At 51.2% G+C, this 21,462-nt stretch overlaps 2 protein-coding genes across 2 annotated transcripts in view; both read left to right on the top strand.

Moving 5' to 3' along the window:
• LOC119248759 (uncharacterized) overlaps positions 1–6,492 on the top strand; it is a 34,048-nt gene extending 27,556 nt beyond the window's left edge. Inside the window, exon 17 of the mRNA XM_037515633.2 lies at positions 552–6,492. Coding sequence (XP_037371530.1) covers positions 552–2,182 — 1,631 coding nt within the window. The 3' untranslated portion in view covers positions 2,183–6,492. The remainder of the gene's footprint in view (positions 1–551) is intronic.
• Positions 6,493–11,595: 5,103 nt separating this feature from the next.
• ZNF304 (zinc finger protein 304) lies at positions 11,596–21,405 on the top strand. The gene is made up of 3 exons (XM_037517236.2): positions 11,596–11,625; positions 13,196–13,322; positions 14,896–21,405. Exons 1-3 carry the CDS (start codon positions 11,608–11,610, stop codon positions 16,692–16,694), a joined length of 1,944 nt encoding a protein of 647 aa, XP_037373133.1. The 5' UTR covers positions 11,596–11,607; the 3' UTR covers positions 16,695–21,405.
• Positions 21,406–21,462: the final 57 nt, after the last annotated feature.

Raw genomic sequence — 21,462 nt, forward strand, 5'->3', positions numbered from 1 at the left:
TCCAGGGAAGTTTTCATTTCAGTTACACTTTTCTGCTCCGTCTTTTTTTTTTTAAATGTTTTCTGCTCTTTTTTGGTCATTGCTTTTTGTTTTTTGATAGTTTTTGTGATCTTCTTTGTATCTCATTAGTTATTTAGTCTTCTAGAAGATGATCGTTGTACAGTCTTTCTTTAGAGGAACTGCATCCGTTATTTGTCAAGGATAGTTTTTGGGGTGTTTTCAAACTTGAGCTCCCATGTCCTCAGGGATTTGATACCTTCCTGGTGCCCCTGTATGGTCATCCCTGCGTGCAGTATTGCTAACCTAGGAATTTCACCTCCGGGTTCCAGACTCTTCTTGAGCACGGTCCATAAGCACAGTTGATTGAAATATTGCTTTCATGACTCAGTTCTCTGTGCTCCCTCCTTCCGCAGGCCCAATTGTTACCTCATGGCTCCACGCCCTGGACCTTTAACTGCTGTTTTCATCTTTTTGTTGTTGTTGAAATGCTGCTTTTTTGGGTCTATGTTAAAAATACCAGCAGACCTTGATGTGTGTTGGATTTCTTTCAGGTTACAAAGGAAAACTCAAGACCACAGAACCTCCCGTTCATGAGCCAGGTCTATCTGAGAGGCCCTCATTTCATGAGCCGCTAATACAAGAAGCCCCAGAAGACTCCCAGCTGAGCCATACCCAGGACCAGGATGGGCCGTCAGAAGTGCAGGAAGAACACTTGAGGCCAGAGAGAGGTGCTTGGAAGGAGACGAGCCCTGGGAAATCGAGTCCTGGGCATGACAACTCAGGCACAGCCCGGGGTGTGGGATCAAGGATGGCACAGGAGCCAGCCCCACCGGAGGCTGCCGTGCTTGACCTTAATTCATGTGAATCAGGTAAAGAACTCGTGATTCCGGAGGAGGAAAATGTCTTTAAATGCAGTGAGTGTGGGAAGGTTTTTAACAAGAAACGCCTCCTTGCTCGTCATGAGAGGATTCACTCTGGAGTGAAGCCCTATGAGTGCACGGAGTGTGGGAAAACCTTTAGCAAGAGCACTTACCTCCTGCAGCACCACATGGTCCACACGGGGGAAAAGCCCTATAAGTGCATGGAGTGTGGCAAGGCCTTCAACCGCAAGTCCCACCTTACACAACACCAGCGCATTCACAGTGGTGAGAAGCCTTACAAGTGCAGTGAGTGTGGAAAGGCCTTCACCCACCGCTCCACTTTCGTCTTGCATAACAGGAGCCACACTGGAGAAAAACCCTTTGTGTGCAAAGAGTGTGGAAAAGCCTTCCGAGATAGGCCAGGTTTCATTCGACATTATATTATCCATAGTGGCGAGAACCCTTACGAGTGCTTCGAGTGCGGCAAGGTTTTCAAACACAGGTCATACCTCATGTGGCACCAGCAGAGCCACACTGGAGAGAAGCCCTATGAGTGCAGTGAGTGTGGGAAAGCCTTCTGCGAGAGCGCAGCCCTCATCCACCACTACGTCATCCACACAGGGGAGAAGCCCTTCGAGTGTCTCGAGTGTGGGAAGGCCTTCAACCACAGGTCTTACCTCAAGAGGCACCAGCGGATCCACACTGGGGAGAAGCCCTATGTGTGCACTGAATGCGGAAAGGCCTTCACCCACTGCTCCACGTTCATCTTGCATAAAAGGGCCCACACCGGAGAGAAGCCTTTTGAGTGCAAAGAGTGTGGAAAAGCCTTTAGCAACCGGGCAGACCTGATTCGACACTTCAGCATCCACACTGGGGAGAAGCCCTATGAGTGCACAGAGTGTGGAAAAGCCTTCAACCGCAGGTCAGGCCTCACGCGGCACCAGCGGATTCACAGTGGCGAGAAGCCCTATGAGTGCATGGAGTGCGGGAAATCCTTCTGCTGGAGCACAAACCTGATCCGACACTCTGTCATCCACACTGGAGAGAAGCCCTACGAGTGCAGTGAGTGTGGAAAGGCCTTCAGTCGAAGTTCATCCCTCACTCAGCATCAGAGGATTCACAGTGGGAGAAACCCTGTCGGTGTGACAGATGTGAGAAAACCCTACACGAGCGGGCAGACGTCAGTTGACCTCCAGGAACTTTTGTCGGGAAAGGACTTTTTGAATGTTACCACTGAGGAAAGTCTTTTGCCTGAGGAAGCCTCGTACTCAGAATCGGATCATTCATACCAAAGAGAAACCCCTCAGTTTTCTTCCCTGTGAGAAAATTTTCTGTTGCAGGATGTCAGTTGCCATCTGAAGAATGGAAATTGACCCCGCCTGGTTCCCTGCCCCACATGCAGGAATCATCAAGGAGACAGACATAATGATTATTATGTACTTAGGAAAACTTTCAGCTCCATCTTTCTCCTTAGTTTACTCCGCAGTGTTATCTCAGGAAATTTTTTTAAAGGGAGGGAGAGACTAGAAGAGAAACTGAAACTTGTCATAGTTCCTTCAGATTTCCTTGCCACGCCTATGGCGTTCTGTCATGGATTCCTTTAGTTTAGGTGGCAGGAGAACAGATTCACTTCAGAGGTAAAGGACTGAGATTCCTCGTGTCCTGTGTAGACAGTCCTTGCTGTCCAGCGCCCGTGAAGCCAGGCGGCGGAGGGCCGCTCTGCCAGCCTCAGAACTTTCAGTGTCTCTTGTTCTAAACCCGTATCTGCCCTGCAGCACCTTAACTTGGGGGAGAGTTACGAAGGCCTAAACCACCACACCCCTTTGTAGTTGAGATAAAATGCACAAATGAATGGGCACGTCTTATTGCACCAGTTAGGAGAGTTTGAGGCTTTGCTTTTTAGTCAACAAACCCTTTCTTCATGTGGCTCTAAAGACCTCATGTGCAGCCTTCTCTTGGCTGGTGCTGTTGCTTCGCTTCCTTGCCGTCGCTCTGTGGTAAATCTTGTCATTGGGTCGAGTGACTCCTCATTTCCCATACTGAAGATTCATGTAGCACTCCTAGTTGCTTTGAATTTCCATGTAATTCTTGGAAGCTCCTGTCTGTTTTACCCAAAAGTGATCTTTTGTTGAATGTTGATAGAAACTGAGTTATAATCGGTGGATTGAAAGTCAGCGTCTACTGCGTTGAGCTTCCAGCTCATGAACATTTTGTCTCTACGTTCATTTAAGTTTTGCTTGACTGACTTTGTTACTGTTTTATAAATGTCAATAACAGGTCCTGTACGGTTTTTGTAAGATTTATATCTTGGGTTTTTTTTTAAATTTTGGTCATTATGGGTGGCATTGCTTTTTTCAATTTCCACACAGTCTTTGGTAGGACACAGAAATACAAATTTTTTTTTGGAAGCTGTTACCCTGCAATGTACCTGTAGTCATTTCTTTAGATTGCTTGAGGTTTCCCACATAGCAGTATCACTTGCTAATGGGGAGAATTTCATTTCTTCTCATCGGTATATTTATTCCCTTTTTTCATTTTACTGTATTATCTAGTATTTACAATAGGATGTTGAATAGTAGTTGTGAAAAAGAATACCCTTTCCTGGCTCCTGATACAGGGGGAAAGCATTGTTTTTCATCATTCAATGTGATGGTGTAAGGTTTTTTCATGAAGATTTCTTACCAAGTTCAGAAAGTTTCACATAATCCTAATTTGCTGAGAGATTTTTCTCATCATGAATGGGTATTGAATTTTGTCAAATGCATTTCTATTTCAATTGATAGAGTCTTGTGTTTTTTCTTTGTAGCCTGTTCATGTGATCCGTTTGCATTGATTTGAATGTTGAACCAGCTTTGTATCCTTGCAATAAGCCCCAGTTGGCCATGGAATATAATTATTTTTATATATTATATTGCAGTATTGAATATGCTAGTCTTTGTTGAGGAAATTTTCTTCTATTAGCAATATGTGGTTTTCATTTTCACTTTTGTCTTTTTTGTTTTTGTGCTGTCATTGTCTGATTTTGGTGTTTAGGTAAAACTGGCCTCCCAGCCAGAGCTCCTGTGTTGCATGGTTTTCCTTCTGGTATTTGGGAAACAGTTTTTAGAATTGGTTTTGCTTTTATTTTATTTTTTTTAAGTTTGGTAGCGTTCTTCTGTCTGGATATTTTTCTTTTGGATGCTTCTTAAATATGTATTTATTTTATTTAATATGTATAGAATTATTCAGAGTATCTATTTCAATTGCAATGAATTTTTATACTTTGTCATTTTTTAGGAATTGTTCTGCCTAAATTTTATTTGTTTCAGGTATGTCTTTGTCATTCTTTTTTTTGGCAGTAAAACTTCCCATCCTGATACTGGAAATGTGTCAACTCTCTCTCAGTCTTTTTAGACATTTATCAATTTTATCGATCATTTCAAAGAAGTAGCACTGTACATCATGGCTTTCCCTGTTGTCTCTCCGCCGTGCACTGTATTGTCTGCTTTCCTCCCCGGTGGCTTTTCTTCCGCTTCTCCCTGGCAAGGGTGCTTCAGCTAGTGAGTTGCTGTATTTTGCCATTGCGCTGTTAACGGTTTTCCTCTCCAGCCCCGGCTTTTAGCTTTACCCCGTGTATTTTCATACATTTCATTTAGTTTTACTTTTTTTTTTTTTTTTTAATTTAGAACTAAATGGTTTAATCTCTCAGTGTTTGGGATATTTCATGCTCTTTGTTACTGATTTGTTTTTGTTTTATGTTTGATTGTTTAAATTAGTCGAGGTTCCTTCCGTCACCCAGGATACAGTCTGTCTTGCTTAATCTTCCGTAAGCCTGCTTGAAAAGAACGTGTGTTCTGTGTGTGGGCAGAGTTTGTATAAACACCTGCATGGTCCTGAGGGTTGGTGAACGAACCGGCGCTGCAGAGGCTGCAGGCAGCTTCACAGCCCAGCGCTCAACCGCTGTGTCACCAGGGGAGGCCCTATTCATGTTTCTAGATCCCTGCTGACTTCCTGTGTGGCGTTTCGATCAGCAGCTGGGAGGCTGTGGCAGTCCTACACTCATTCTTCACATGCCCCTTCATGTGCTTCATGTATTTCAAAGCCCCCTTGTTTGGTGAAGACCCACACTGGATTGCTCTGTCATCTTGGGGTAGTGACTGCTTGAGCTCTCCATGGTGTTCCTGTCCGCCTCTGTAAATTCGTTGGGCCTTGAACTGTCCTTTACCTGCTATTAACTTAGCCGCTAACGTAGTTTTGGTTTCGTGTTGGCATGGTTTCTAATTTGCCTTAACTTTATTTTCAGCCATGTCTGTATGCCCCGAAACTTAGATTTGAAGTTAGTCTCTGCGAACAACACACACTCGGTCTTGCTTTCTTTTTAACCATTTTACCAATTTTTATTTTTAAATTGGTGTATTTAGACCATTTAACTTTCAACTATTTTTTGATACATTGGGGCTTAAGTCTTTTACTGACTTGTTTTTTGCTTTCGTTCTGTTTGCTGTTCTCTGTTACTGTTCTGTTGTTTTGCCTTCCTGGGGGTGATGCTAATTTTTAGAATTCCGCTTGCTATACCTAGGATTCAGAGTCTCTTTGGATCTCTCCGGTACAGAGATAGTGTGCATGCGTGACTGTGCTGCCCTGCGCTTCGACATCGCAAGGCATGGCCGTGGCCATGAGCGCCTTGCTTCTGGGGGTCCCCTCGCGACTCCTCTCACACACACCACCGTGTTGGATGATGGTCTCGTTTTTGCTTCAACCGGCAAAGGTACTTTTACAGAACTCATGAGAAATAGTCTTTTTACCTCTCCTTAATCATTCCATTCATGAAGAATGAATCTTTCTTCATGAAATCCCAGGATTTCTTCTGTTAATATTCTTTCTTTTTTGTGGGCTCTTATAGTCTTCTAGGATAAATGTTTTTGTTTTCCTTCATCTTAAAAATGGCTGTCTCCTCCTCACTCCAAGGTTATTTTTATTGGATATAAAATTTGGGGTCAGGTTTGTCAGTACTTGAGAGACGGTATCTCCTTCTGTCCCCCCGGTGTCAGGTGAGAAGCTGGCTGCTGTCTGTCCTGTCAGTCTCGTGTCTCTGAGGCAGTCTTTCTGTCAAGCTGCTTTCTGTCAGCAGTTCAGACATGGGATTGTGCGTCCTGTTGTGAAATATCTTGGGCATCCTGTTTGATGTATGTTCAGCTTTTTTTATCTGTTAGTGTATGCCCTTTGCCAGGTTTGGGGAAGCTTTTCCTTTAATTCAAGTATTTTTTCAGCCTCACAGTTCTCTCCTCTCTTTCAAGGACTCCAGTAACATGAATGGTTGATCTTTCGTTCTTGTCCCTCAACGCCCGCCTTCCCTACCCCCCTGTCTGTCCCTCCGTGCCTTTGTCTGCTTTCTCTTTATTGCTCAAATGTTTTCATTTCCATTGATCTCTCTTAGCTGCCTCATTCTTTTCTCTCTCATATCCAATTTGCGCTTTGACTTTTCATTTTGGTTTTTGATTTTTGAGCTGTTTAATTTCTGTCTGTTCCTTTTATATGTATTGTGTTTTCTTTGCCTAGTTATAAAGCTGAAAAAGACTGAGAATCCAGAGGAACTGCAGTCCAGTGCCATGGTTCTCTGGTGGCTAGCCTTGACGTTGCACTAGAAATCCCAAATTGGGTGGCGCAGCGGTTGAGCGCTGGGTTGCGAAGCTGCCCGTGGCCTCTGCGGCGCCGGTTCGATCCCCGGCTGCTCCCGGCCACCGGAGGAGGGTCCCACATGGCGTGCAGACCTCCTGCCGCCCGCTGCTCCCCTCAGCAGTGTACCTCGGTCCTTCTGCCTGCTCTGCTCCCTGCTCTGGTTCTGGTGAATTCTCTCACCCTCCCGCATTTCTGACTGTACCCAGTGCATGTATAAACAAAGAAACAAACAAATAAATAAATAAATAAAAACATGCCTCTATTAAAAAAAAAAAAAAAAAAAAAAAAAAAGAAATCCCAAATTACCCAGGGAGGGGCGTGCAGTGTCCTCAGTGCAGTTCTCATGACTGAGGGAGCCTCGGATGCCGCGAGCTGTGTCCTGCGGGACAGCTTTGTGCGTGACTCTAACTCCCGTGACGTCCTCAGAGCCGGGTCACTCCTCTTCCAGGAGTGTTTATCCTCGTGGTTGAACACCTCCAGCCCCACCCCAGCTTGTCTAGGCCACCCCCACTGCTTGATCTCTGACGTGTCCTCTCGATCCCCTCCGTCCTCACGGTCTGTGCCTGTGTGCGTGTCTCTGTCACCCCAGCACGTTCTGCTCCACTCGCCAAGAGGACTCTGCTTCTGTCCTCTCTCTCCTGGTCATTGCGCCACTGCCCTGTCCACCCACGCCTGTCCCCTCACCTGAAGTCCCTCCAACCCCCTGGAGTAAAAATGGCTTCCGCCACCTTCTATTGACATCACCTTTTCTCCCAAAGCGCCTTTGTGTCCCACCCACCCCTTCATTATGGGGCCCTTTGCTGGTGTCCGCCTCTCTGAGTCGAAGGCCTTTGCTGGTTTCTGTGAGTCCTGCCCTTCTTCAGGTGGACAGCCTCTCCCTCCCACCTGTTAAACAGATTCATTCCTTGGCCACTGCTTTTCTCACTTGTGTTCTCCGTGAGTGAGTTAATTCCCTCTCAAGAAGTTTGCTCTCAGTAATACACAGCATTCACCCAAATCCATGTCTGCAGGTTGAATAGTTTTCATGTCCAGTACCCAGTTCATCCTTCCACATCTCCTCTGCATCCGTTATCTCTGCGCTCTCGCACTTACCCTGTCATCACGCTGGAGCACCCATGGAGCACATGCCGTGTTAGTATCAGCCATTGTTTTTCATGTCTTTTACACATCAACTGTTAATCTTCTTCACAAGTCTATGTGGCAGGTAATGTTATCCTCATTTTTTTTTAAAGATTTATTAATGCATAAAGAGCTGGGACAGGCCAGGGGTGTGGGGGTGAGAGGATTCACCAGAGACAAGAGTGGGGAGCGAATCTACTGAAAAACACTGCTGAGGGGAGCAGGAGGGGCCTGCTGCACCATGTGGGTAGCTCCCTGGCTGGCCAGGGTTCGAACTCCTGATGCAGTGGCTGCAGATAGTTTCACAGTGCTGTGCTTAACTCCTTGCACCACCAGGGAGGCCCTGTTATCCACATTTTATAGGTCAGAAAACTGAGGCACAGACAAGACACTGCCCGAGGCTGTATAGCTGACCAGGATGTGCTTGACCAGGGACTGGAGGCCATTAACCAGGCTGCAGAACCAGGACCTATTTTTAGCTGTAACTGCCTTTTCTCATTTGACACTTTCGAATGATTGGAACCCTCCCGTGATGCTAACTCTTCTTCACAGTGACCCGAATGGGACTAAATTATTATCTTCAACTGTCTTTTAATGGATACTTAACAAGTACAGTTTGCTACAACAACAAAAAAGCCAGTTTTTGGTAAAGTTTTGTACATGTAAAGCATCTTAAGTAAAATAATGGTTTATGTCACAGTGGAAATCCTTTAAAAGTAAGTAGTCAGGATTTAATTTGGTGGTGATGGAGAATGATGAGAAAAGATTTGCCTCCTTATGTGTCCTCGGGTCATTTGACTTGCAAATACTGCCTTTGTTTGCCCTTATTTCTATAAAGATGTAACGGCCAGGCCAGTGTGTGTGTTTCCACTGAATGTATGTCAGCAGCTGCTCCTGAACGCTGTGTTCCTGCCAGTGAAACTTGTAGCCTTTGGCTCAACAAAGACAATACTTCAGAATGCGGGGTTATCTAACTCCTCAGTAAATGTGCATAATTGGCTATGAAAGGTGTGCTGCGGCAGGTGTGGTCAAGGTCAAGGTCAAGGTCGTGGGCTTTGTGGGCTCCCACGAGAGGGAGGGCCTGGGCCCGCAGGGGAGCTGCCTCTCCCCCCACCCCCCCCCCACAGGGACCCAGCTCTGGGAGCTCGAGCCCCAAGCTCTCCTTTGTACCTCCTTTGTACTCACACTTTGTCCCACCCGCTGCCTTTACTGCCTGAGCCATGGGGGGGCTGGTGAGTCCCGGAAGGCTCAGTGGTGCCACCCTTGGATTGTGAGAGTTGAAAGGGTTGTCCCCCATTCACGGCTGCGTGCCACGTCTCAGAGTTGAATGAAGCGTGTTGTAAACGGCCGCCTTGTGGAGCAGGGTCAGGCGCGTGGGCCTGGGGCCCAGCCTGTTCGCCGCAGCCTGTCTACCCGCTATGGGGGACGTCGTCCGGTTGCAGCCCTTGAAGGAAGCATTTTTTTTTTTAAAGATTTACTTTATTTATCCAAGAGCCGGGGTACAAGCCAGAGAAGCGCAGGAGGGTGAGAGGATTCACCAGAGACAGAGCGGGGAGCAGAACAGACAGACTGACCAAAGTACACTGCTGAGGGGAGTAGCGGGCAAGACAGGAGAGGTCTGCTGCGCCATGTGGGTAGCTCCCCTGGCTGGCCGGGAATCCAACCTGCGCTGCAGTGGCTGCAGATTGCTTCATAGGTTGCATCTTAACCCTTGCACCACCAGGGAGGCCCCAGAAGTGATTTTTTACACTTACAAATTTATTGGCACTTATTTCTTCAACAACTTAAGTATTTCCTTCTACTAACTTTATACTGTATTTGAACAGACACTGTGTTGTGTGAAACAGAGATATACACAACAGACAGCGCTCCTGGGCTTTGAGACATTATTTGGATCTGCATTGCAGAAGATGTCACCCACATTAACAAGGGTGTATGACTATAGATGGTGGGCCTCTCTGGTGGTGCTAACCCTCCCAGGGGTTAGTCTCAGCGCTATGAAGCTATTGCCAGCCACTGCAGCATGAGTTCGATCCCCGGCCAGAGAGATACATGGCACAGCAGACCTCTCCTGACTCACCCGCTGCTCCCCTCAGCAGTGTATTTCAGTCAATCCGCCTGTTCTGTCCCCCACTCTATCCCTGGTGAATCCTCTCATCCCCGCACCCTCTGGCCTACACCCTTTTTTTTTTTTAGATTTATTTATTTTTTTAAAAGATTTATTTATACAAGAACCGGGATACAGGCCAGATCCATGGGAGGGTGAGAGGATTCACCAGACACAGCGGGGAACAGAACAGGCAGACCAATGAAATACACTGCTGAGGGGAGTAGTGGACGCAACAGGAGAGGTCTGTGGCGCCATGTGGGACCCTCGCTGGCCGGTAGGGATCGAACCAGCACTGCAGAGGCTGCGGACAGCTTAGCAGCGCGGTGCTCAACCGCCTGCGCCACCAGGAGAGGCCCTACACTCCAGTTCTTATATGCATAAATAAATTGTAAATCTTAAAAATTAGTATAGATGGTGAACAATAAAATGGGCATGTGAGGGATTGTGCTATCTATCGATAGAAACCTATTAGGCGTCCACCAATACTGTCTTGACCTGGACGCCCACAAGGACCTCCCTTACACTCCCTTTGGGACCATGCAAATGCGTTTTGGCCACTGGAACATGGGCAGAGGTGATTGTGGCAGTGTTTACTGGTGCTCCTTCTTGTGGTGCCTCCTTGGGGCTCAGCAGTTCCCTTTTTTGCCCCTTTGTTAGCTGTAGGTTCGGGTGATGGGAAGATGTTCTCTTGATGGTGAGAACCAGTTGAGAGACCCCGAACCACTGGATGTCAGGCGGGGCCACCTCATGAGCACACATTGGTACTTGGGTCTCCTGGCCATTGAGCCAGAGGCGGGAGTCCAGCCTTTGTTCCTGTGAATTAGACATAAGTTATGACTCATTTTATGAAATCAACCAAGAAGTGAGACTGAACGCAACTGTCCATTTAGGCGGAGCAGCGCTAAGTCGCAGGCTCTCCCGTTTTGAATCCTCTTCCCCTAAGAATCTCCCCTGCACAACAGATCTTCCTGGAGTTTATGAACCCCTCTTGCATGTGATGGTTTTTAGAAAATTAAATGAGCCTAAAAGCACAGAGCTGTGCCTTCTGCAAAAACTGCACGACGCTGTCGCGGAGCCTGGGAGCCCTGGCAGCGATCCCGCGAGCGGGTGTGCTGCGTCCGCAGCCGCGTGTGGGGGTCTCGGGGTGGCGACGCTCGGGGCCGAGCCCGCCCCTCACTGCCGTTCTGGGCGTTTTCTCATTTGAGTCGCGGGACTCCTTTTGGGAGGTTACGCCTTAAAGACGGCCCCGCCCACGTCTCGGCGCGGGCCGCCCCATTTCTAGGTCGGAAGACGCGGACTGGGCCCAAACCTGTGTTTCCAGTAAGCCCCCAGGTGACGCCGACGCTGCCGAGCCAGGCGCCGCGGCCTGGGTACCCCCGGAGCGCAGGCGTCCCGGAGCGCAGGGAGGCGAAGCGGCCGCGCCTGCAAAGAGCCGCCCGCGCCGACGCGCGATACCCGGGTGACGCGGCCCGACGCCCTCGTCGCCTCCCGGCGCTCCGCTGTGACGTTGTCCCCGTGGGCGGGGCGGCCGCTGGGCACCGGAAGTGCGCTCGGAGCCAGGGACGCCAACTACATCGCCCAGAAGTCTGTTCGCGGCGCCCACCAGCCCTGGAGGCGTGTCCGCTTGGAGGCGGGACTTCCGGCGGTGCCCGTGACGTCCTCCGCCGGCGCCGCACCGTCGGCCCTGGCTGCAGCGGCAGCGAGTCCCGGGCCGGGCGGGAGCCGAGCCGGCGGGCGGCGGAGCGGGTCGGCCTCGCGCGGGGCGGCCGCTCCCAGGCCTCGGGGTAGCGCGGGCTCCGGCGACCGCCGGCCCGGCCGCCCCGCCCCGCCTCGCCCGGCCCGGCCTGCTCGCGCGGCCCGATGGCGGCCCCGGCGCAGGTGAGCGCAGCCCCGAGCGCGCCGCTCCGCGTCTGACGACGAGTCCGGGGCGCGACTCGCCGCCCCCTCCGGGCCGGCCCGACGCGCGGGGTCCCGGGCGGGCGGCTGCACGGCTGAGGCCCGGCGGCGGGCCCGGGAGGTGCGGGACGGGACGGGCCTGGCCGCGGAGCGGGGCGCTTGGGACGGGCAGGCTCGACGCGGCGCTGGGGCGGGGAGTGGGTTGCGTGGCTTCCCCGGGGGCCGCCGGCGCGCAGAGGTCCTGGGGTCCCTGCCGCGCCCTGCGCCTGCCTCCGGGGTCCCGCCGGGCCGTCCTGGCTCCCCGGTCAGGAGTGGGTGGGGTGCGGGCTGCGAGGCGGTGGCGGGCCCAGGGGCGGGACGTGCCCACGTTGGAGACGAGCCTGGCGGGAGCGAGGACCCCAGGTCTTGATTCTGTCAGAGAGGCCAGGAGCCACCCCCAGGGCCGGCCTCTGTTCTGAGGGCGGCGGGTGCCACGGAAGATGCAGCCGATGAGGGGGACGAGCGATCTGCGTCGTCGCGGGCGCCCTCTGACGCTCCGTGTTGAGTGAGGGAGTGTGGGCACCAGGGGGGCTTCCAGGAGAGCGCGGAAGAAAAGTTGGGGGTTTTGTGATCTTTAAGTCAGTGACATGAAGGGAAAAGCCCGGAGCACCCCGCAAGGTGTTTCTGCTTTGGCTGGTGGGTGGCGGAAGTGCCAGCAACCGGGCTGGGAAGGTGGGTGGCAGGGGACGTTTCCCTGCTGCGTGGGCGTTAGCAGCCTAACGCCTGTGTACGGAGTGCCCGAGGCCTCTGTGTGAGACATCAGGCTGGACACAGGCTAACCGCTCGGGGGGAGGGGTCCGCCGTGGGCTGTGCCTGGAGTGGGTTAGAGCCCTGGATTACGTTTCGGACGTGCCTTCATGTCATGCTGGCCATGCCGTTTAGCACAAGAAGGGAATGTGGGGTGATGCCTTTGCTTCCTGTTGGGCCCTGTCCCTGCAGCGTCTGGCCACAGGGAATCGCCACACGGAGATTATGGAGAATTGAGTAGGGGGTGTGGGTGAGCGGGGTGGCTAGGCTGGGGACTGAGGGCTGGGTCTCTTGCTTAGGCACTTGGGTGGCCTGGGTGGGGCCATAATGAAGATGGGTGAACACTTCCTGGGTGCTGGAGTAGGGGCAGTCATTTGAGGCTGCGCATGATGTGCACTAGGAGGTGTTCAGGGGTTCTGAGGGTCCCAGGTATGGGGAAGAGTTCAGAGTGGCGTGCAGGTGGGGTGGGGTGTCACCTGACAGTCACCAGGTCAGGTCTGGCAGGGTAGGCTGGATGCCCCAGGTGTGCTGATTAGTGGGGTAGAGGTTGGGGCGCCTCATGCCAGGCCCAGAGCTCATCTGTCCCCTTGCTGGATCTGCCATGAGCTGGAGTCCGTCAGACCGACAAATGGAGGGAGCCGGCTCTGGAGGGCCTGGTGTGTCCTCTGAGGCGGGAGGCAGGGAGGAGAGGGCAGCGGTGGGGCTGTGAGCCACAGAGTCCGGCCAGAGCTGCTGCCTGTGCGCTCAGCTGTCCCCGTCCTGCCAGGCCTGTGTGACCTTCGAAGACGTGTTCGTGTACTTCTCCCGGGAGGAGTGGGGGCTCCTTGAAGAAGCTCAGCGGTTCCTGTACCGGGATGTGATGCTGGAGAACTTTGCGCTCGTGGCCTCGCTGGGTAAGTCCCAGCCACAGTGTCTGCCGGTGCATGACAACCTGTCGCACAACGTGGTAGCTTAAGACAATTTTTTTAAAAATCACTATCTCAGTTTTAGTGCATCAGGAACCCGGTCGCAGGGCTTCCCCGGGTGCTTTTGACTAGGGTCTCATGGCGTTTCTTTCAGTCTGTCGCCCAGAGCCCTGTTCCCATCTTAAGGCTGTTTTGAAGGAAGCCTCTTAGAGTCATTCATGTGACTGTTTGCAAAAGGTAGTTTTCTGCAGCTTGTCAGACTGTGAGCTTCACTTGCTGGGTGTTGACCAAAGGCCTCCCTTGTTCCTTGTCAGGTTCACCGATCTGCGGTGTGCCTGGCAGCGTGGAAGCCACCTGCTCCCTGAGCAGCTGAGCAGGGAGACTGCAGGGTGGGGGCTGGTCTTTCTGTGACTTGAGTATGGACGGTATAGCCCGTCACTGTTGCCACATTCACTTCCTCAGAAATAAGTGAGTTGTGGCATCCTGCACTCAAGGGAAAGAGGCTTTACAGGGGCACCAACCTGGAGGTAGGCGTCACCAGGGCCCTCAGGTAGGCTGCCTTCCACAGATCCTCACATCCACTGCAGTGTCCTGGGGCTTTGCTCATTGCCCTGCTCCCCGGTTACCTCTTCCTTCCAGCCACGTCGGTGACTCTTCTCCCTCCCTACTTCGGTTCCAGAGGAGGTGCCGTGGTGCCTGGGCCGGGCCGTGGCTGGTGCCCCTCCTTCACAGAACAGTCCCGACACTAGCTGCCCCGGGGCCTTGCAGCCATGGGCTGGTGGGCTATACCTTCCCTCAACCTCGGTATCCCGAGTTCTGCCCTTGTTCTCTAGCAACATTTCCCAGGGCCTGACTGCCAGGAATTACAATAATGCCACGGTCGCTGCTTGTTAGGCTCACATGCTCGTCGGCCAAAATCTCCTTGGCGCTTCCTTTGCAACATTTCATTTCCTGCCGGTGGGATGAGTCAACCTGGGCTACTGATCTGCCTGTTTTCTTTACACTTTTACCTTGAAGGTCCTATGTAGTTGGGGCCTGACAGGACCGACCTATCCCTGGGGGCCTGATAGGGCAGACCTGCCTCCAGCCGCAGTGCAAGAGACCCGGAGACCGCGTGGCCCTGCAGGGTGGGAGATGGGAGAGTGTCGTGTGAGGGCTGGGTGCAGGTCACACCTTCCTCCTGCTCTGTGCTCACCAGGATTCTTGCTGAGGCCCATAGCAGTTCTCTGTTTCTACCTCTCCTTGCAGTCTCACTTGCATTCAGACTTCCCGAGGCCCGGACATGTCTTTCTGCTCTGAGCTCTCCTGACCCCAGCAGCCAAGGAGCAGAGGAGCAGTAATTTGGAGACTGTACTTTCCACCACCACCGTGTCTTTCCTCACGGTTCCATCCTCTGTACCTTGACGATTAGCGCCCCAGGACTCCCTGGCTCTCGTTCTGGCTCCCTTGTGCCGACAGGCCAGTGGGCTTCGTCATGGGCGTGTCACACACACATCTGTGATGGGGTCACTGCTTCCTACCAAAGCCAGCATGTCCTTCACCAGCATTTTTTTGCTTTCAGATTGTTGGCGTGAGGCGGACAGCGCGGAGGCCCATACTGAGCAGAGTGTTTCTGTTGAAGGAGTGGCTCGGGTCAGGACTCCCAAGTCAGGCCTGTTTATCCAGCAAGCCCACCCCTGTGAGATCTGTGACCCACTCTCGAAAGACCTAGTTCCCCGGGCTGGACGACAGAGGTCACCGCTTGTGCATCAGCTGCAGAGGGACGACCCCTGCCGGAGCGAGTTCTCAGTCAGTGCAAACTTTCGCCTGCACCTGGAGCCACCTGATGGAGGGAATCCCTTCGGAGGCCGTGCAGATGGGGCCTCGTTTGGGAAGAGCTGTGCAGTCCACAGAGGGGGACCCTTTGCGTGCGGGCAGGACGGAATGGACTTGCTAGATGACTGCGGCCTCTTCCAACCCCAGGCCACTCACCGCGGGGTGAGATCATACAAAAGGGCTGAGCTCACAGAGTCTTTCCCCACCGGCTCCCGTCTTGAGCAGCACCAGGGTGATCCTGCTGGGCTTCTGCTTTTCACCTGCAGTGACAGCGGGAATGCCTTTCTCGACACCTTAGCTCTCCTTGACAACCAGATAACTCGTCCTGAGGTGAGACCCTTTAGAGGCCTTCCCTGTGAGAATGTGTCCAAGGAGAAATCAGCTCATGCTAGTCACAGAAAAACTCAGAGTGGAGAAACATTACATGTGTGTGAGGAGTGTGGAAAGGGCTTCGTCCACCTGTCCCACCTGAAAATGCACCAGAAGTTTCACCCGAGAAAAAGACAGCACACGTGCAGTGAATGTGGGAAAGCCTTCAGCCGCAAGGATACCCTCGTGCAGCACCAGAGAGTGCACACTGGAGACAGGGCTTTTGATTGCAGTGAATGTGGAAAAGCCTACAGCCGAAGCTCGCACCTTGTGCAGCACCAGCGAATCCACACCGGGGAAAGGCCTTACAAGTGCAGTGAATGTGGGAAAGCCTTCAGCCGGAAGGACACTCTTGTGCAGCACCAGAGATTTCACACTGGAGAGAGACCTTACGAGTGCAGTGAGTGTGGGAAATTCTTCAGTCAGAGCTCCCACCTCATTGAGCACTGGAGAATTCACACAGGCGCAAGACCCTATGAGTGCATTGAATGTGGGAAGTTCTTCAGCCACAACTCCAGCCTCATCAAACATCGCCGTGTCCACACAGGCGCGAGGTCTTACGTGTGTGGCAAATGTGGGAAGGCTTTCAGCTGCAAAGACACGCTTGTTCAGCACCAGATCATTCACACCGGAGCGAAGCCCTATGAGTGCAGCGAGTGCGGAAAGGCCTTCAGTCGGAAAGACACACTGGTGCAGCACCAGAAAATCCACACTGGAGAAAGACCTTATGAGTGTGGCGAGTGTGGAAAATTCTTCAGTCACAGCTCCAACCTCATTGTCCACCAGAGAATTCACACGGGAGCGAAGCCTTACGAGTGCAGTGAGTGTGGGAAATGCTTTAGCCACAACTCCAGCCTCATTCTGCACCAGAGGGTCCACACCGGCGCCAGGCCTTACGTGTGCAGTGACTGTGGGAAGGCCTATATCAGTAGCTCCCATCTTGTGCAACATAAGAAAGTTCACACTGGAGCGAGACCTTATGAGTGCAGTGAATGTGGGAAATTTTTTAGCCGCAACTCGAGCCTCATTCTACACCAGAGGGTGCACACCGGAGAGAAGCCTTACATCTGCAGCGAGTGTGGGAAGGCCTACAGCCGGAGCTCCCATCTCGTCCGGCACCAGAAAGTTCACAATGGAGAAAGGCATCTGAGTGCGGCGGTTCTGGTGGCCATTTAGCTTTCTGTGGCAGCAGAAAGCTCGCACTAGAGAAGAGCTGTCGGTGCAGAAAATGCTCTCTCCCTGTGCAGCCTAGGGGGACCCACCACAGAAAAGGTGGGCGCACCCTTTGTGAGGGAGCCGGCAGCCTGCAGGTGCACCTGTTGCGTTCTGATGTCCGCTGTGGGGGAAGCCCAGTAAGTACCACAGAGACCCACCTCCACAACCTGAGAAGCACTTTCTGAGCCGTCCAGGACTCTCCACAGAGTGATGTCACTTCCAGTGCCTGCGGCGGAAGCCTCGGGGCCGCCAGCTCTTCAGCATTTGACAGCGTGCGGCTGTCAGCCCCGCGTGCTCGGGGAAGGCAGACCCCGGGACCCCTGGACCCACCGAGTCCTGGGAAGGCATCACTGCTGTTCTGGCCCCGCTGGCACGCGCCTCATTTCCTCGCCTCTGACTGTGCTCTGCGTGCATGTCATCTTCCTCTGGCCCAAGGGATCTGAGCCGGAGTCCTCTGGGAGTGTCCGGGTGAGATTTTCCTTGTGCGTGGACAGTGTTGGGTGTTGACTGCAGTCGCCCAGATTTTCTCATCCTGCGTCCGCACACCCAGTTGAGAGTGCGCGTCCCTCGCTGGTCTGGTGTGTGCTGTGGGGAAGGCCTGTGTGGCAGTTTTTACTCGGGGGTGGAATGTGGAGGGAGCCGTGCACTCTGTGGAATGGTTTGAGAAGAACTGCTTCCAGTCCGCGTGCAGGGAAGAGCACGTTTTGTCAGCATGACTTCATGCCTCTGAGGGCGCACCAGGTTGGCAGAGGACAGACCTCAGCCTGGTTTGGCCTAACTGCTTTGTTGCCCGGAGCTTGTTTGAAGCTGAAGAGCTTTGTGCACCTAATCCTTTGATCTGGAAGTCAGGATTTGCTGTGAGTCCAGAGTTCATTCTGAGGAGGGCATACCTGAAAAGTTCCCGTGCTTCTGGAAGTGACCTGAATCGGCACCTTGTTCCTAGGGAATGTCCCATATTCCCTGTTACTTTTTTGTTTTTTAAGTTGGACCAGTTGACTTTTTTCTTTTTTAGATTGATTTATTTATGCATACAAGAACTGGGGTACAGGCCAGAGGTGTGGGGGGAGGTGAGGATGTAACAGAGACAAAGTGGGGAGGGAACAGAGCAGGCAGATCCTCTGGAATCCACTGCTGAGGGGAGCAGCAGGGAGACAGGAGAGGTCTGCTGCGCCATGTGGGTTGTTCCCTGGCTGGGGATTGAACTTGTGCTGCAGAGGCTGCGGACAGCTTCACAAGTTGTGTCCTAACCCCTTGTGCCACCAGGGAGGCCCCCTAATTCCCTGTTGCTTGTGAGGAATTTTATCTCTTGGGCCTGTGCAGGAGCCAGTCCCCGATGTCCAGCATCCCACAGGCAGGTGTCAGCGACGGGAAGGCGTGCAGGGCGACGCGGGCTGGGGTGATGGCGTGGGGGGCGTGGCAGATGAGAGGGCAGGCGGGTGCTCCAACGGAGGCTTCTGCAGATGTCCATGCTCCTTAGGCCATGTGGGAGGAGGGTGGACAGAAATTCTCAGCAGCTTCACACCTGAATCTCCCGTGGGCAGTGCCTCTTACCCTGTAAAGTGCATCATGTAAGGTTTGTGACTTCTGTGCTGTGAACCCTGTGGCTGTCACAGCACGTGCACAAACCCTGGTACTGACCAAGGAGATGCAGGGGTAGGGCTTCTCCAGCCCAGCAGCCTTCCTAGTGACTGCTTTCCAGTTTGTTTGTTTTTAAGATTTACTTAAAGATTTTAAGATTTACTTATGCACACAAGACCTGGGGTACAGGCCAGAGGTGAGGGGGCTGAGGGCATTCACCAGAGACAGAGCAGGGAACAGAACAGGCAGACTGAAACACACTGCTGAGGGGAGCAGCGGGGGAGACAGGAGAGGTCTGCTGTGCCATGTGGGTAGCTCCCTGGCCGGCTGTAGAGGTTGTGGATTGCTTCACAGTGCTGTGCTTAACCCCTTGCGCCACCAAGGAGGTCCTCATTGCTTTCCAGTTGTTGCTGACATTGAGGCAGGGGGCAGGGCTCACCAAACTTGTGGGGAGAGAGGAATGGTAGAGCCAAAAATTACAGGTGTCACTTTCCAAGAAGGATACCTAATGTGGATTTTTATGGGCAACATTTAGTTCTTTTTTTTTTTTTAAAAGATTTATTTATTTATGCATTAAGAGTTGGGGGACAGGCCAGAGATGAGGGGGGCAGGGGGGGCAGTGAGAGGATTCACCAGAGAGTAGGGAACAACTGGCAGACTGACAGAAACACACTGCTGAGGGGAGCAGCGGGGAGACAGCAGAGGTCTGCTGTGCCCTGTGGGTAGCTCCCTGGCTGGAGATGGAACTCGTGCTGCAGAGGCTGCGGCCAGCTTCATAGGTTGTGTCTTAACCCCTTGCGCCACCAGGGAGGCCTTTAGTTCTTAACGGGAACATTTAGTTCTTAACAGCTTTATTGCGATGTGTTTGACATGAAATAAACTGCACGGATGTAGTGTGTGGAACGTGTTCTGTTCCGGCGTGTGCATATGCCCGGAAGCCAGCAGCACAGTGAAAATGATGGGCGTACCCAGCCCAGCCAGCTGATTCCCTGAGTTCCTTTTTTAATCCTTGCCTCTGGTCCTTTCTGAACCTCCCATCCCACAACTCACAAGCAACAGCAAGCATTTTCTAGAAACCAAATCTTGGTGTATACTTTCTGAGGGGACGGAACATTGGCATATTTTCTCTAACCATACTGTGTTGAGATTTATTCATCTCGTTGCATGTACCAATAGTTTGTCGTTTTGTATTGTTGAGTAGTAGTCCATTACGTGGATATACCACCGTTATTTTTTATTCATTTCGTTGTTAGTGTATGTTTCCCACTTTGGGCTGTAAGAAATAAAGCTGCTTGAATATTTGTGGTCAAGTTACCACTAATACTCTCTGGTGTGGATGTACCACAGTTTGTTACCCATTCACCTACAGAAGGACATCGTTCTTGCTTCTGAGTTTTAGCGATTACGAACAAACCTGCAGTGCACATTTCTGTAGGCTTTGGGTTGACATAACTTCAATTCATTTGGGTTTAAAACAAGGAACCTGGTTTAGTGGTTATAGAGTAAGAGTATGTTTACTTGTGTAAGCAACTTTTCCTAAGGGGCTGTACCATTTTGTATTCCACCAGCAATGACAGTTCTAGTGCTCCAGGTCCTCGTCGGCATTTGGTGGTGTCTGTCCTTGTTGCTTTAATTTGTAGTTCCCTGGTGACATGGTAAGTATTCCTTCGGACAAAGTATTCCTTTGGACAGTGTCTATTCAGGGCAGAAGTTCTTGCTTTTAATCCAGTTAAGTTTACCTAAGTTTTCTTTTGTGGCTGTGTTTTTGGTGTAATCAGAAGTCATTGCCAGAACGAGGGTCTCAGTTTTTTCCTGTGTTGTTCTAGGTGTTTGGTAGTTTTCTGTTTTGCCTTTAGGTCTGTTATCCATTTTGAGATAATACCTGTGAAAGGTGTAAGACTTGTGTCTAACTCACTTTTTTTTAAAGATATATTTATTTATGCATACAAGAGCTGAGGTTCAGGCCAGAGATGCGGGGTGTGTGAGAGAGGAATCACAGAGACAGAGTGAGGAACAGAACAGGCAGATTGACTGAAACACACTGTTGAGGGGAGCAGCGGGGAGACAGGAGAGGTCTGCCTTGCCATGTGGGTTGCTCCCTGAGTGGCCGGGGAATCGAACTCATGCTGCAAAGGCTGCAGATTGCTTCATAGTGCGGTGCTTAACCCCTTGTGCCACCAGGGAGGCCCTAATTCATGTTTTAAACATGTGGATATCCAGTCATTTCTGTACCATTTCTTGAAAACACCATCCCTTCTCCATTGAATTGCCTTTGTCTTTTTGTCACAGGTCAGATGACTATTTTTTTATATGCCCAAATTCTGTTTTGATTTTTTCCATTTATGAAGATAATCATTGTGTGGGTGAGCATGTGTTGTCTTTCATTTTAATTTATGTGATACAGTCCATTAGTTGCCGTACAGATGTTACACTAACTTACATTTTCTGGGACAAATGCCCCTTGGCCATGATGTGTCATCCTGCGTATAAGTTGGCAAATCAGGTTTTTTTTTAATATTTTGTTAATGTATTCGCATCTGTATTGATGACAGATAATGGGTTTGTAGATTTCTCGTGATATCTGCCTGACTCTGGTATGGAGTAATTCTTTTTCTCTTGAGTATTTTATTGCTTGTATAATCCTATAGAAATCTAGCTAGTCATATCTATCTATACCTGTATATGCATTTTTAATGAAGTATAGTTGACTCCCAACATTGTAGTTTCAACAGAATCGTACAATGTGTGTTTAAGCTCCCTTTACTATGGCCCTGAGGAGTGGGGGGCAGAGCACGGAAGTAAACTGCCAGGTTAAAGACGAGAGACACCTCGCGGTCCTTGGCTCAGGCCTGACCACACTCCCCCTATTGTGTGTTTTCTGACCCAGAATTTTGTTTGTTTTGTTTTTAGATGGCACAAAGATGTGAAATCATGCCATCATTGTTTCTCTGTTCTCTCACTTGTTTCTCGTATAACGTACTGCCCTCGTTTCATCCATGTTGTCACACGTGTGTGTGAGAGAGACACACACAACAGTGGCCTTTCAGAATTTAATTTGGTTGCCTGTGCATACTAATAAAAAATATCTATTGGACCTGAGAATTCTCATTTTATTTATTCTCAAAGGTGCCTTTTAAATCAACACCATTTT

This window comes from Talpa occidentalis, unplaced genomic scaffold, assembly GCF_014898055.3.
Source record: "Talpa occidentalis isolate TD23 unplaced genomic scaffold, MPIMG_talOcc4v2.1 talOcc4.17, whole genome shotgun sequence".
Taxonomy (NCBI): Eukaryota; Metazoa; Chordata; class Mammalia; order Eulipotyphla; family Talpidae; genus Talpa; species Talpa occidentalis.

Coding starts and splice junctions, on each gene's coding strand:
- ZNF304 (XM_037517236.2), top strand. Junction 13,323..14,895: donor TGCGCTCGTGGCCTCGCTGG/GTAAGTCCCAGC, acceptor TTTTGCTTTCAG/ATTGTTGGCGTGAGGCGGAC.